This window comes from Nipponia nippon, unplaced genomic scaffold, assembly GCF_047370975.1.
Source record: "Nipponia nippon isolate SJK-2023a ecotype South Korea unplaced genomic scaffold, ASM4737097v1 scaffold_17, whole genome shotgun sequence".
Classification (NCBI taxonomy): Eukaryota; Metazoa; Chordata; class Aves; order Pelecaniformes; family Threskiornithidae; genus Nipponia; species Nipponia nippon.
This window is the reverse complement of record NW_028262333.1, coordinates 12,373,895-12,389,107: the sequence shown is the minus strand read 5'-3', so window position 1 is coordinate 12,389,107 and position 15,213 is coordinate 12,373,895. Positions and strand designations below refer to the sequence as shown.

The window sequence follows — 15,213 nt, the reverse complement described above, 5'->3', positions numbered from 1 at the left end:
TTTGAAAGCTTATCCTGTGTAACCACTGCCGCCTCCTGTGCTTGATGATGTCTCACAGCAGACACCCCCATCCTGGGATGTTGATGTTGACATCATTGTTTCTTCTCTGCAGTTGGTGGCACCCAGGTGAGCGGGGTAGGAGTGAGGAGGGCAGGAGTGCCTGCCTTCCCTTGCTTCTTCCCACGGTACTTTCCATCCCACACTTTCGGCAGCAAAGCGAGGACTTGGCTGAGCCTATCAGCTAAGCAATGCAAATCAAAGGCAGATGGGGGGAAAGAAGTTTATATGCTGCTATAACTATAAAACTGTAACTATAAAATGGTTCTATCAAAATTAGAAAGGGAAAGATTGTGCGCTGCTGCCTCAGGAGTACCAGCCTTTGTTAATGTAGTTACTACACCACGTTGCACTTGCTAAAGGAGATGCATGCTAGAAAAAAATGTGTTATAAAAACCTGTTCAAATTCGCTTTCCTTCTCCCAGTAAACTTAAAAAAATGCACTATCGTGATAAATACGGCATGTGCAGGGAGGTGCCCGGTAGTCTCGCAGGCCCTGCAGCAGGCGCAGAAGCGGTGTTTGCAGGGGCAGGCGCCTGCGGTCGCCCCGCTGCCGGCGCAGCACGGAGCTGTTAGCAGTTGAGCACCAGGCGCCAGGGCTCTGTCTTGGCGGGTCTGATCTCGCCCGCTCTCCAGGCTGCCCGCAGGGCTTTCCCTCAACTGGGGGAGAGATTTTTATGCACACCACCCCCCACCCCCGACCCGTTGTCTTGTTAATACACGGATATAATCGGGGTAGTTTGTAACCCTTACATCTGTGGATCAAGCTAATGCTAACTGCCTGTAGCTGTTAGTAAATAAAAGATCCATTGGCATCTTTCTCTGCATTTCAGATTTTCAGCTATCGTACCTTAAAAATATAGTCCATACATCTGTGAATGGTTCGGCCAGGCAGGCCCACAGTCTGTGTTTCCATACTGGCTCAGTGACACATTTTACTAAACATGGATGACAGGACAAAATAAAGCTGTCTTTTAAGTGACCAGGGCAGGCTTTGTCTCTGAAGCGCGAGCAGCATGTGAGATCCAGAACTTCAGAAGTTGAGCAGGGCAGGGGAAGAGTTAGGCTGGTGGGTTAACCTTCAGAGGAGAGGGGTTAGGAGTTTTGGGGCAGAGGGCTTAGCAGCTGCAGTTGTGATCAGTCCTTCCTCTTGTTACAGTTTTGGGGTCTCTCTGTTGTAAGGAGGGCTCAGGTGCTGTGGACGCGTTTCAGGACGAGATGCTTTGCGCCCTGGAAGCTCCCCCAGAGTGATGGTACTGGGCACGTGCAACCAGTAGAGCTCATAAGTAAAGCCTTAGCGGGCTCGTAGAAAGGAGAGGGGGAGGAGAAGGTGAGGAAGAGATTGCTCACAAAAAAATGGCATTTTCTTCTTTGTATCTTCAGGCAGGTGAAGAAGAGCAGGAAACAGTTGTAACAAGCGATAGAGATTTGCCTGGCTGATTTGGAAATAGCGGCCACAAAAAAGCGGTGTGTACGTACAACATGGCAGTCTAGCTGTGTGCACGCACGTGTTTTACTAACACAGCTACCACGTCCTGACACCGCTCCTGGTAGGATTTTCTAACTCTGTCCTAGGTTTCGCCCATCTATCCTAGGAGCAAGGCTTAGAATCATAGAATCGTTTAGGTTGGAAAAGACCTTTAAGATCATCAAGTCCAACCGTTAACCCAGCACTGCCAAGTCCACCACTAAACCATGTCCCCAAGCACCACATCTCCCCGGCTTTTAAATACCTCCAGGGATGGGGACCCCACCACTGCCCTGGGCAGCCTGTGCCAGGGCCTGACTGCCCTTTTGGTGAAGAAATTTTTCCTAATATCCAACCTAAACCTGCCCTGGCGCAGCTTGAGGCTGTTGCCTTGCTCCTAGAAGGGCAGGGTCTGTGGCCAGGAGGCAGAGTACGTTTGGATTTGTATAGTACATGCTCACAGTCTAGACAGGTGTTAAGTTATCTGATGTTTTATAGGTGAGTTAAGAGTTGACACGATGCAACCTGTAACAGAGGAAAAAGGCAAGGATGTTTGGCACAGTCTGGGGCTACTTAGCGCTTCTATACGAGCATAGTTTCTGTCATTCAAAGGCTCCCTAGAGCCGACGGGGCACTTCACCCTGGTAAGGTCAGGACGGTACGGTGCCCGGTGGAAGGCCGCTGGGCTTTGCAGATCCGGTCTCTTCCCTAGCACAGCCCGCGGTCCGCGCAGCGGTTCTCTCTTGGGGGCCGCGCTCCTGAGGAGCGGCGAGGCCGTTTCCCCGCCCGCTGCCCCCGCAGCCCGGGCGCCGGCGGGTGCTCGCTGTCCGGCGGGGGGAGCCCGCCCCGGCCCCGCTGGGGGGCGCCCGCTCCGCGCCCGCGGCCGCCTCCGCTGCGCGCTGCCCTGCGCGGCTGCTGCGCGCCTCGGCGGCTGGAGCGGGGCCGCCCCCGCCGCTCCCCGCACCGGCTCTCGCTGTGCCCCGCCAGCCCGGCCCCGCGGGGCCACCCGCCGGGACCCTGGGGGGGGCGCGGGCGGGCGGGGAGAGGGGGGAGCGGTCCCGGCGGGGGGCCGGGCAGCGGGGGTGGGATCTGCTCCGCGTAATCCCCCATGGGGGGGTGACGGGCCGCGCTCGGAGCATCCCCCCTTCCCCAGCGCGGGGGAGGCGGCGGGGGAGCCGCCACCCCCCGCTTCCTCCGTTTAAGACCCGGGCTGGCGGGGCGAGCGGAGGAGAGCGGCCGCTCCGCAGCTGCCGGCCCCACTCCCGCGGCGGGGCGCGCAGCGCGCAGGGCGGGCGCTGGATGCGGGGGGGGGCGGGCGGCAGCCGAGCGGGTCCCCGCGCAGCGGCGCGGAGCGCGGCGCGATGAGCGCGGGCAGCGGCGCCGGCGCCGCGGCGGGCACCGCCACCTCCGCTCTCTGCCTGCTCCTCTCGCTCACCGCCGTGGCCGTCTGCCTGCTGCTGGGCGCCAAGACGGCGGAGCTGCAGGGCCGGTTGGCCGCCCTGGAGGAGCGGGGCGCCGCCGGCCCCGGGCCGCTGCTGGACGCGCTGCAGCCCCGCCTGGAGCAGCTCTTCCGCGAGGTGAGTGGCGGCGCGGCCGCGCAGCGCCGGGGGCGGGCGCGCAGGACCGGGCGCAGCGGGCGGCGGGGCGAGAAGCCTGGGGAGGGCGCTTCGGCCCCGCTCGGGCGCGGGGAGCCCGGGGCTCGCTCCCCGTGTCGCCGGCTGCCCGTCCCCTTCGGAGAGAATTCCTCCCGTTTACCAAACTTTTCCCCGTTTCGTTGCCGCTTCCATTGATCAGACCGCAGGGCGAGGCGTGGCAAAGCCTGGCCCTTCTGATTTAGGAGAGAAAACGCCCCAGGTGGAAAGGCAAGCAGTGTAACCTTTGAGAACATCCAGCTTTTTCCCTCGGTCTGTTCACTGGCAAAGGTAACCCGAGCGCTTACATACTATTTATCTTTGGACGTAATGGACTATAATTTCCTTGTTAGAAATTTATGAACATGATGCCTGTTATCTGGACTGTCCATCACAGGGTATCATGTGGTCCCACAGTGCTGAACTGATTTATGGCAGGTAGAGACTAGCAACTAGTTACTTCACTTTCAGTCCTAAGGTTTTCTGAAATTATTCAATAAAGATTTCAGTACTGAAAGATTTCTCCTAAATGGAGAACAATTATCCACACTGATGCCCTTCTCCGTAACTAAACAAAATCTCTGGGAGAAGTTATGCTTGATCCCAGGGTTATTTTTTCCCCCGGACTCTGATGTTTAGGTTTAGGGCTTTTTACAGGCAAGGGGGGACGGGGAGGGCTCCCATCGCTCATGGGAAATGCCTGAAGATCCCACAGTTGGTTTGCTGGATTTGCGTGAGCAGTAGTTCATGAACTGCAGCAAGATTGAACACAGCATACGAGGCTGCCGCAGGACGCTCCCGAGTGATCGATTCTGACATCTGGGGAAGGTTTTACACTGGGATTTTATTAATGGCCTGACTGGGGTGCAAAACCCGGTGCAGCATTAAAATTGTTACAGCCACGAAGCCTCAGCCGTGCAAAAATGTATTTGTATGCCGTGCCGCCCAGCTGCGAGCGGCTCTGGGGAGCGGAGCTGGTTCAAGGGCGTGCGGGGCGGGATGCGAGGGGGACAGAGGCTGCGCTGGGGGGGCAACTCCGCCCGCTGCCCCTAACTGTTGGAGTTACGGTGAGGGTATTGCTGGCACTGCCACAGCGCATCCATTCTCCTGGAAACTTGGTTGCATTGATGTGCCTTGATAAAAGGGAAATGTTAAAAAATATTTTTGTGAAAACCCTGAATACCAGAACAGAGGGGTGCCTGCGAGGCGTAATCACAAAGTCTAGTTAACGTCTTTTCTCCAGGCAGGAATTAGCCTGCCAGTTGTGGCAGTGGTTCTATTCCAATTACTCCAATAAATGTGTTTAGCAATGGGAATGGTTTCTGTGGCACTGCCTAAGATCATGTGCAACCTCTTGCTGAGATTTAGTTAAGTGAGGAAAGCTTGTTTTGTACTGGGAACGCTCAGATGGAGATTGTACAGGGAAAATAAAGCAAAACCACATAATTGGGTTTCTAATGCAAGAGTGAGCTTGTTGAAACATTTAGTACGACCAAACTTTTGTCAATACGGAAAGCAAATTTTGAAGCGAATAACAGATTCAAGGAATGCATATTAATGATCGTGCTATCTATTAATAGGTTTTTTTAAATGAACGTATTTGTTTATGGTAAAGTTTCAGAAAGTGTCTGTTTCTTGACCAAACTCCTCTCCCTTCCATAAGAACGCTCGCTTGTCGGGCAACTTCTGTCCTTTCTGTGCTTGAGAGTTTCTGGAGAGCAAGAGAATATTTCCATCATCATGAACATCAACTGATGCCTGGGGTCAGTTTTTTTGTTAAATTCTGTGTTGGTCCTCCTTTGAAGTTTACCACAATATTTCAGAAATGAAACCAAAGCTCCATACGCTCTCTGTGCATGACCCGGCATACTTTGTTCTCTGTCGCTACCCAAAAAGCATTACTCCATATACCAATCTAGGGGTTTGCTGGCGTAATTTATGGCAGAGCTGCATATAAAGAGCAGCAAATACAATTCCAACATGCTGGCTCTGTTCCTTTTAGTGTTGTTTAAATGTTTGGCAAGTAAAAGAGGATAGGAAATAATAAAGGAAGGGTGAGTGTGTGGTTAAGGCAATGAAAGCCGATTTGGACAACTAGGATTTAGTGACAGGCATCCATCTAACTTTGGAGAAATTGCTGATTTTTAATGTGGCGGGACCTTGCCCTTCCCTTGGCTGTTCTGTTAGCAGGACTTGCTGCGGGGTCCGGCTGTGATGCCCTCCGCAACGTTTCCGACAGCGCGGTCTGCGCACGGCAGCATCTCCACTTGCTCTACGTCAAAACCCCCAGTTCGAAGCCCGTAGTTTTCATACTGAAGGAAAAATGTTAACGGGAGGATTATAAAAGCATCCAGTTGTTGTAAACAAAGCTGGACCCTTTTGTTCACAAAGGATTTATTGTCCGTGGTAGGCAGAGAGTGTCCAGATTAATCAGTTTCATGACAAGAACAATTCAATGGGAGAACAGAGGACTCACTCCAGGATTCGGGAGTGGAGCAGATCTCCTCTGCTGTTCCCAGTGATGCCTGCTGAACTGAAAGGATGGAAGAGCTCATTTTGTTTCCTTGAGCATCTTCATCATCCAAATTACTTTAAAATAAACATAAAAATTGAGTGACTCTAGTATTTAGACTGCAAGTGGCTGTCAGAAAAGTCTCTTTAGGTACTTTCTTGCCACTTTTTCTCAAGGAAAGCCTATGTGCTGCCGAAGGCTGCTGGCTTGTTCTGCTATTTACACTTCCCTTAGGACAACTTCTCTGTCAGGTGCTATGAAACCGTGTTGATACTTTCAGGACCTCTTAGCGTCACATCCGAGCAGCTAGAAAGGAATGCATAGGATTTCAACACTACTTAATCCCCAGAATAAAAGGAAAAGAACCTAATTCGCAGGTAGCCTAATTCCTGAATAGTCCACAGTTTTCAAATATTTGACCATAGATTGGGTCATCAGCTGTGTAAAATTCAAGTCTGAACACCCTGAATTCAATAAGTACTTTGAATTTTCTCTCTTTGAAATGTGGAGACTCCAGTTACCAGATTATCGGTTTCTCTTCAGTAAATACTTCAGGTGAGACAGGGCACTCCTGGAGGACTGAGAGCAATGATTGCAGGTGAAGATCAGTTGTTCCCACCCTTGCTGGGCTGCCCCAGCCATGAAGCGCTATGCCTGAGCTAATATAACTTACCTGTCATCAGGGCTTATTAACTTGGGCTTGGCAGTGTCCTAAATGCAGGCACGAACATTTTGGTTGGCTTAGAGAGCAGGCAGAGTGTGCTCACATCTGCCTGCAATATGCCACGTAGACATTGCTTTAGTTTTGTGAATTTTCACATGTTCTAGTAGTCCCACTGATGAGTTTTTCACCTTGGAGATGGAAACACTGAGCTTTTGGTGGACCTGGGGGTGGGTGAGCACCCTGGTCTTGCTGGCAGTGCCCACCCCACTGTCCTTCATCTCCTCCTCCCTCTCCTAAAGAACCTGTAATACTCCACATAGCGTGAATTTTAAGTACAAAATCAGCCAAATCTGGTCACATCTGTTGTGCAAATATCACCCTGCCACGTAACCTCCAGGGTGTTTGGAAGCAGCTTCATGGTCGGTTGCAGCGGGGCTTTCCCTGGGGCATTTGCCTCGCTGTCAGGGCCGGCCGTGGCGCAGCAGAGGGGCTCCCCCCCCCCCCCCCAGCACCGTTCCTGCCACCGAACACACTGAGACGATGCTGACACCTGAACATGGGACTTGTAATAGCTGCTCGGGATTAATCCAGCCCACGGTACTTGGCACGAGTGACTTTTGGGATGTGCAGAAGGAGCCTTTGCCTGCCCCGTGAGAGGGTTGTAGACTGGCCACTTGCTAAGAAACATTTAATATTTTGTGTGCTACTATGCCACGAGATATTATCCAAAGAGGCTGAACACAACAGGGTAAAACGATTACCTCTCACTGGAAGGGAGCGTGCTGGATGGTTTGGCGTTGGCATGCATGCACAGTCCGCTTTTAGATATAATATGTTCTCTAAACGGCTATTTCTATTCCTCCTCCAAACAGAAACTGGGTGAAGGACTAGCAAAGCTGCGGACGGTGAGAGAGGCTCCGTCAGACTGCATGTGCCCCCCAGGTAGGTGCAAACGTACAGGCATGGCGAACACCAGCCTGCCCGGGAGCCGCCTGCTCGCTGGACCGACACCGCTGAGCTCCTCCTCTCCTATTTTATATATTCCTCCGTATCAAGGAAAATGTGTTTTTTTCCAAGCCGAAGCACTGTTTTGTGCTTGAGACTGTTAACTTCTTCCATTGCCTTGCTTTGGCCTGTTTACAGATAAAGGAGTTTGAGGTTTGGACAAAAGCAACGTTTGGCTATAAGAATAAAAGAGCAAATAGCTTTACTCGGTTGTGAGCCCTGGGTGTTGGGCCAAAACAATTTAGACGTAGTAACAAAATCACTGGGGCTTAATGGAAGTGTGATAATTAAAAGCTGCAGCCTCTCTGCCTTTTAGGAGGGTAGCGACTTCTGCAGCGCTGCCTTGCTGTATGAAAGCTGTCGCTGATTGTTTAAATTTCCTCCCAGAGTTTAATGAACTTCTTAAACTGTCAAAACTTCCTGTTCTGCTGTGGAAGTGCATGCTCCTTGGAAACAATAAACAGCTTAGATTAGTTTGTAAAGGAATCTCATTTATAGAAATGCTCCATGAAGTGCTCTGCTGTCATACTGAACAGCATGCATGGCTTTGGGCTGAGGCACTTCAAGCTTTTTCTTCCTCTCTCCCCTCTCTCCCCTCTCTCCCCTCTCTCCCCTCTCTCCCCTCTCTCCCCTCTCTCCCCCTCTCCCCTCTCTCCCCTCTCTCCCCTCTCTCCCCTCTCTCCCCTCTCTCCCCTCTCTCCCCTCTCTCCCCTCTCTCCCCTCTCTCCCCTCTCTCCCCTTCTTTTCTTTTCTTCTTCTCTTTTCTCTTTTCACAGAAGTAGCGAAAGATGGGTGAAAGATGTGCAGTGCTTTGATGGGGGAGAATGCATAGGTGTGTTACAAAGCCTTGCAAGCAGCAGATAATTAAATTCTGGTTTTAAAGAAAAAAAGCAAACCTTGAATGCTACATGTAGACGCATAATAGGCAAATGGGCAGTCTCAGATTTTCCTGACATCCTGGAGATGAGTCCTACCAGAACACTCAGATTAGTCCATACTCACAGGACAAAAAAGATGGGCTTTTTCTTCATAAGATAATGTGTAATAATCTCAGAAATATTTCAGTAACGATGCTCTTAAATGTGGTGCTGCAGTTGTACTCGCTGGTTTTCTAGTGGAAGGCTCCTATGGGTGTCCTGTCTGCCTCACTGCCTTACAACCAAACCCACCAGCTGAGACACAAATTGTGCTTATTTGCAGCTCTTCGCACACCGGCAGTCAAATTAGTTTCCTCCCTTCTGATGCACATACCCAACCAAGTCTGTCAGCCTCCCGGGGCTCTGCAGGCTGCATCTTGCTCCTGTCTGTGCAACGGGCACTACTGGCGCGCTTAAGTGGTCAAGAAGCTTTTCCTTTGCTCTGCAGAAAGCAATTGGGATTGCAGAGGCTCCTTTGTGGCCAGGAAAGTCCCAATTCTGTTCTGGGTCACTGGGTTTGCCAGTTGCTGTGTTTGAGAGATGGGAGGAGGAGAGGAGGGGGAAGGTTTTCCCACGTGCTGCTGAAATACTTGTTACGGTCATTAGTAACAAATGTCAAAGTAATTTGCCAGCGGAAGGAAGGAGAAGTTCTTTCCTGGTGGGTAGGAAATGTCGTGGCATCAGTGGCTGCACCTGGCTACCACCTTTTGGGAGCTGAGCACTGTGCTAAGGTGAGGATGCTCTGCTGAGCTGTCATGAAGCCTTTCAGCTATTTTTGAGCAAATCAAAGGAAACATGACATGTATTTCTTTTTTTTCCTCCTTCTCCTGAAGAAGGCTGAATTGCCTTCTGGTCTGTAGTTCAAGAGCTTGGTCTGGAAACATCCCAAGAGCTTGTGGCCCTTGCTGACATTGGCTGCAGAGCTGTGCCAGGTTGCAAACTAACAGCTAAGCCTCAATTTGCCTCCGGGCACCAAAAAAGCAGCCCCTGGGGAAGAGAAAATCCCCTTCATGGAGGCAACAAGGAGATGGGGAGATCCTGCCAGCCCTGCCCACAGGCAGGAGGAGGTGCGCAGCATGGCCAGCGTCGGCAGCCCTGGCTGCGGCCCTGCTCCTGCTTCCCAGTGGCAGCTGGAAGCTGGTGGGTATCATCCTAAATGCCTGGGCTGCAGGGCTTTCCTCCTCCAGTAAACCCCACTAAGCTTAAGAAGACTTCTTTCTTATCATGGGATTTAAAGCCAGCCCATTGAAGAGCTGTGATGGTGGTGGTGCTGTCTGCATCGTCGTGCTGGTGTGGTCCCTCCCTCGGCGTCCCTTTGGGAAGAGGGGGACTCGCTCCCCACAGACCCATGAGCAGCGGTAGGAGCAAACTGTGTGCTCAGAGCTCGCCCTGCGAGCTGGGCTTGTTTTAAACAAGACCTGTTTTCCCTTGAAGCGAGTCAGTTTGTGGTTCTGTTGGGGTTTGGAGGGTGGGGTGGTGGGTTTTGATCACTTTGATAAAAACAACTTGCTATGCATTAGAAGCAGGGGCAAGATGGCTATGATCCATTTAAAAGTTAAATAAGGCTCAAGTTATTTTGACTACAGTGAAGCCCTAAATTAGTGCTTGTAAAAAAAACCCCAACCAAACAAAACAACCCCCCCTTACCTCCTCAAAAAAATCCCAACCCCTCCAGCCCCCCCTCCCCCAAACCCCCCCATTCTGTGCTTTGTGTTGTGCGGTAAGTCTCCTGTTGGGCTGCAGGGCTCCCCTGGGGCCTGGCAGCACAGCAGCCTGACTTCTGGATGGGACCCTCGGGGCTTTTGGGGGCAGGCAGGGCTGCGGGGCCGGTGGCCAGCAGAGGGGGCCCGGCCGTTTCGCCAGGGCCACGAATGCATCCCAATCGTCAAGAAAAATGATCATGATAGTTTTCTTAAAAGCTTAAATATTACTACCCTGGCTCTGACGCTGGGGATGCTGCAAAAAGGTGCCTCTGCAGTTGCTCTCAGCATTTGTGTGCTGCTCTGAGTTGAGTTGTTTTGCTTTATTTATTCAACCAAAGCGATGAGGGGGGCATGATGGCAACAACTTTGTGTCGCTTTGGCTCCTTTGTGGTTTGGGCGTTTCAGTGGCTGAGGGAGAGGAGAGCATCCTTGGGGGTGCGGGGCAGCTGGGCCAGGTGCGGGTCAGGCTCCAAAACGCCTCACTGGGTGGGCTGGTGACCCCACTCTGGTGCGGAGCGCAGCCCTTCGGCCACCCCAGCTATTTGGAATGGGGCTGCAGGGGTTTCATGCCGCTGGCACCGGACAGGCCCAGGACAGGCTGTCCCCATATGTTGGCTCACTGCGAAACAGCAGCTCAATATTTTTATTATTGTCATTCCTGGAGCCAGGCCTGTAATATTTTGCAGAGAGGCCCCTCGTCGCCTTATGTTCAGCCTCTTTCTCTGGTGGGATCCTCACACAGCCTTTGCTGCAAGACAAAATCCAGCAGGTGCAGGGCCACTTGTTTTTATGGTATTTAGGACAGCCTCCAGCTGATAAGCACTTAGAGGTGGGTTGAAAGCAAGACTAAAACTTCATGCTTGCAGTTTGCAGTTGCGTGGCCTCTGACTGCCTTTTTTTTTTTTTTTTTTTTAAGGAGTCTTTTTTATTTTTCCTCCTTGTATTTTTAAGCACCGTCCTTTGAAACCTGAGGTGCCAAAGCCTCTTGTTAAGTACAGTAGTTGCCGTGCCAAAAGTCTTCAGGGTCTGTAAGAAGGTCCCTCAAGAGCTCAAGGTGCTGGATGCACCGTGCTAGACCCTGAGAGCAAGCATCTCCTCTTAAATCCAGTAAAAAAAAGACTTAAAACAAGCCCCAGTCTGTGGAAAACACCCTGCCCAGCAGCTAGTCCTTGCTGTATTGCAGACGGAGGGTGTGAAAATCTCCGGCTCTTGGCTGCTCTTGCACTGCGTTATTTCAGCGTATGCATTGTGTTTCCATGTGCCTTTTTATTTAACACTACCTCCGCAGGCTTTGTGCTCCAGAGCCTTAACTCCAAATTTCCTGGCTGCTGGATGATGCATATCCCTGTCTTCATCTTGAATTCATGCTGAGACGGTGTCATATGCTTTTGAATGTATGTATATATTACAAAACAGTGTTAAATGTTCAGTGTAGTAATCCAATGTTCCAGTTAATATGTGACAAGTATTTCCCAATAATGGCTTGGCAGCGGGAAGAGCGGAGTGGTACTCCAGCCTGCAGGATGGCGGATTGCTCCATTTCTCCGCAATTCAAACCATGTGTACTTGGGGAAGCCGATCATTTAAAATCCTCCCTACCTCTGCAGACCAGCAACTCCAGAGGCTCTCTTGCTGTGCTTATTATTATTTATATATTTTCTATTATTATTATTTTTATTTTTTTAATTTTTACCCTAACTTTATACACAAGGATCAGCTTTCTCTAGCTTGCTGTGGAAGTTTGGTGCAGTACATTTTGTGGTTCCCAGCAACTTGCAATGTCTGCCTCATTTTTACTGGTGTAAATGTTGTCTTCAAGTGTCACTCGCTATCTGCCTTCTCCCCGCCTTGTCTCCCCAGGTAATTAGCACAACAGAATTTCCCTAATTGCTGGAGATCAAGGAGCAGAGGGCTCTACTTGCTTTGTAGTCCTGACAAACGGCAGATGTTTTCCAGCAGGCCAAATGGGATGCACTGAGCTCTCTTAACGCCAGCTCTTTGTTTTGCACTCTCGCGTGATAGCAGCTCTCTATTATTGCTCTCTTTTTACATCTTCAGTATCTGGGTCGGTAGTTCTGCATTTCTGAGTCATGAGTCCTTCAGGATTGTTAAATAGATATGGAAAAATATCGAAGGAAAGCAAGTATTTCTTTTTTAAATTAGTGGTGATCTCTGCTTTTCTGAGTTGCTTTGCATCTACTGAGCTTAAGTGTCTGAAGTATTCCTTACTGTCACATCAAGAAAAGCTTTTCTACCTACTGAAACCATTAAAACTCAGTATTTTTCTGTAATTTTTATGATTTAGAGTGAGACAAAGAGCTTTACAACATCTTCAAGTTTTAAAATGTTTCCTAAATCCTCCTTGCTGCGGTTTCTGTGAGAACCCTGTCCCTTCCCATACCCTGCCAGTCACTTTGCTTAGCAGGGTTTACGTTCTCGGTGTGACTTTGCCTGCAGGAGGCTAGGACATTAGAATTACAGTATTAATATAAACAGGATTTTTTTTGCACTAAACTCACAAATACAATCACAATTCTCTCCTGCACAGAAAAACCTGTGCCAGGATTTTAAAAAATGAGCCAGAAGCGAAGCCTTAAAGCGTATAAATAACAAAGAACAACTGGCTGGGAAGGACTTTTGAGAAATGGTGCCATTTAAATGCAGGCACTTACTTTCTGTTTAACGTGTTTTCAAATCTTGCCCCTTCAAAAATACAATCTGATCGCAGATCTTAGCAGCTTTTGGAAAAAGGCTCTTTGAGCATAGAAATTACTGCTGGCTACCTTCCACCAGCTCCTTCCTGGCGACCGTTCCCCAGTCCCTTTTGGATATTTGCGGAAGGCCCCAAGGACATCTGGAGCCGTGTCTGTGCGCCACATGTGCGGGAGCTGCCAGCTGCCTTCTCCTGGGAGCTACCTGGGATGGGCACGGATACCCTCCATCTTCTTACAGAAGGTCCTGGACAGCAGCCGCTGCAGAGTGTTGGGCCCCCATCTCATCCTTGGGAAGCTTAAAGCTTTGCTCAGAGCGTTGTTTCTTGGCTTCAGGACTTTCCACTGATGGAAACCTATGGGTTGGCAGTTATTTTCTTGAGTGGTTACAATAGATGGAAATAAATGGAGGAGAAGGAGTCTTGCTTGGTTTGGCATCTCCTCCCAGCTGTACGACTCGTGCATGTGTTGTGCACTGCAGGGTGCCAGCCACCAAGGGGAGGGAGCCCAAAATCCCTCTTGAAAAGAGAGGAATGATTTTCTCATGGGCCTGGGGGTTGCTGTGTGTCCAGAGAGGGCTGCTGGCACGGCCGCAGCAGCCAGCTATGTCATGGCAGTGTCGGGGGACTTCTGCTCATGCTGGCTTGTGTTTCTCTATTGCAAAGACACTTTTGGCACTGCTCTGCACCCGTCTTGAGGAGCTCGTGGTGGTGGAGGGAGCAGCAGGTGACAGCCAGGTGTGCAGCAAAGGGGAGGTTTGAGTCTGGGAATTTGGGGACTGCTCTCAAACCGAGCTCCCCAGCACTCTGGTGTCCAAGGGAAGGCACATTCTCTGCTCAACGCCCATCCCAACAATACCCTACCGGATCGGCTGCTGTGTGAGCCAGCAGTGACATTTAATGTCCTACCGAGGTGACATTAAATGCTGGATGTGGCCAGGACTCTCTGGGGCAGGAAATAGCATGGTACCGGTGTTATTCCCAGAGCTGGCAGCGCCTCTGACACGGAGTCAGAGGCGTGAGCTAAAAGGCAGTCTGGCCTCAAAAACCACTGGCGCAGAAAAATGGGCCGGAGCCATCTCCCAGTGAGACCACGACAGTATTTATCCTGGTGGCGTTTGGTGCAGCTCTGGCGTTTGAACAGGGAGGCCCAGAGCAGTACACCAGGAACCAGCCCTTTCCCAGCAGCATTCATCTTTAAACCACTTCAGCAAAAATTAATTAAAACTGGTGACATCAATGGGAGAAGGCTTTGAAAATTTATTTTTTCTAAGTCTGCCAAAGTTATTTTGAGTGTAATGAAAACTACAAAAATAAACCTGATGACCATATCCTCTGTGAGAGGCTCTGTGTAACTTTATCTTTGTCTCGACATATGAAGTAATTTATCTAGGCACAGATATTTTTTGCTGCCAGCCCCTTCAGTGCTGCCTTTCCAGAGAGGAGGCTCTGAAGCAGGTTGGTTCAGTGCTCATGGACTGACTCACCTGGGAGTTTCCCATCAGCTTCCAGTTGGTTTCCTCCTCTTTCTTGTTCAAATGATGGAGTAACATCACCCGTGTGAGCAGCGACTTGGCTTTGTAGAACTGATTATTGAAAATAGACTGTGCTTGGCGTGGTACCTACTGTATCTCCATGCCGTCTCATTGAGCCGGTAGTGCTGTCATCTCTTGTCCATCCTGGGTGTAACAGGATGGGAATGTGTTTCAAACCCAGCGTGCTTTAGGTTGATCTTATCATTCATGCAGTGTTGATAGAAGCAGGTTTAGCACAGAAATGATTTTTGGGAAGTCAGCTACCGCTGATTTATTCCTGAAGCAAGAGCTGCCCTATTTCTCTGCCACCAAGAAGCTCCAGGCTGATGTTTCATGGCTTGCGTTGCACAAATACGTGCTGCGCGTAAGCACGATCACCTGCGCATGCAGCTGGGAGCGTGTAGATAACCACAGTCAAAATCAAACCAGAGCAGAGGGGCTGTATGACTGTTACACTTCTGCTCTCGCCGCACTGGGTGGGTGTTGCTTGATTGCTCAACAGATACTGTTAAATAACCATACCTCTGCCTCTTTTCAGGGAGCACCAGCCCGGGCAAAGGCTCGACAAACAGCCCCATCTGCCCCACCAACCTCTGCCCTTGGCTTCCCACTTGAGAAGTCCCGGACTTTCCGTAAACCTGGTGTTATCTCCTGTTCTGCCATTCAAAGACTAGAAACATTGCTCTCACCCTGGTGCTGCTTGTTTGCTCCTGTTTTGTTGCTCTGACACGGTCATTTGTTTTACTTTGTAGGGTTGCAGCGGCAGTAAGTGTAGTGCACTTTAAAGAACCCAAATATATCTCCATCACTCATGTCACTCCAACAAAGACTGGAATTAATCCCCAAGGGGCAAATCTGTCAGTAGCTTTTGGGTTATTTTACAGATTTCTGGGCAAGCTAGTCCCTTTCTGCTCTTGTTAAATAGAGTTTCCTTAGACGAAAGTATTCCTCTGAACTCCAGCACCTGAATAGCATGCCTTCACATTGCCAAATTTGCTCATCCTTTGACCA

General features: G+C 50.4%; 1 protein-coding gene across 1 annotated transcript in view; it reads left to right on the top strand.

The window, feature by feature from the left end:
- Positions 1-2,886: 2,886 nt before the first annotated feature.
- LOC148056178 (collagen alpha-1(XXIII) chain-like) overlaps positions 2,887-15,213 on the top strand; it is a 137,911-nt gene continuing 125,584 nt past the window's right edge. The window contains exons 1-2 of the mRNA XM_087754202.1: positions 2,887-3,102; positions 7,205-7,274. Coding sequence (XP_087610328.1) covers positions 2,887-3,102; positions 7,205-7,274 — 286 coding nt within the window. The remainder of the gene's footprint in view (positions 3,103-7,204; positions 7,275-15,213) is intronic.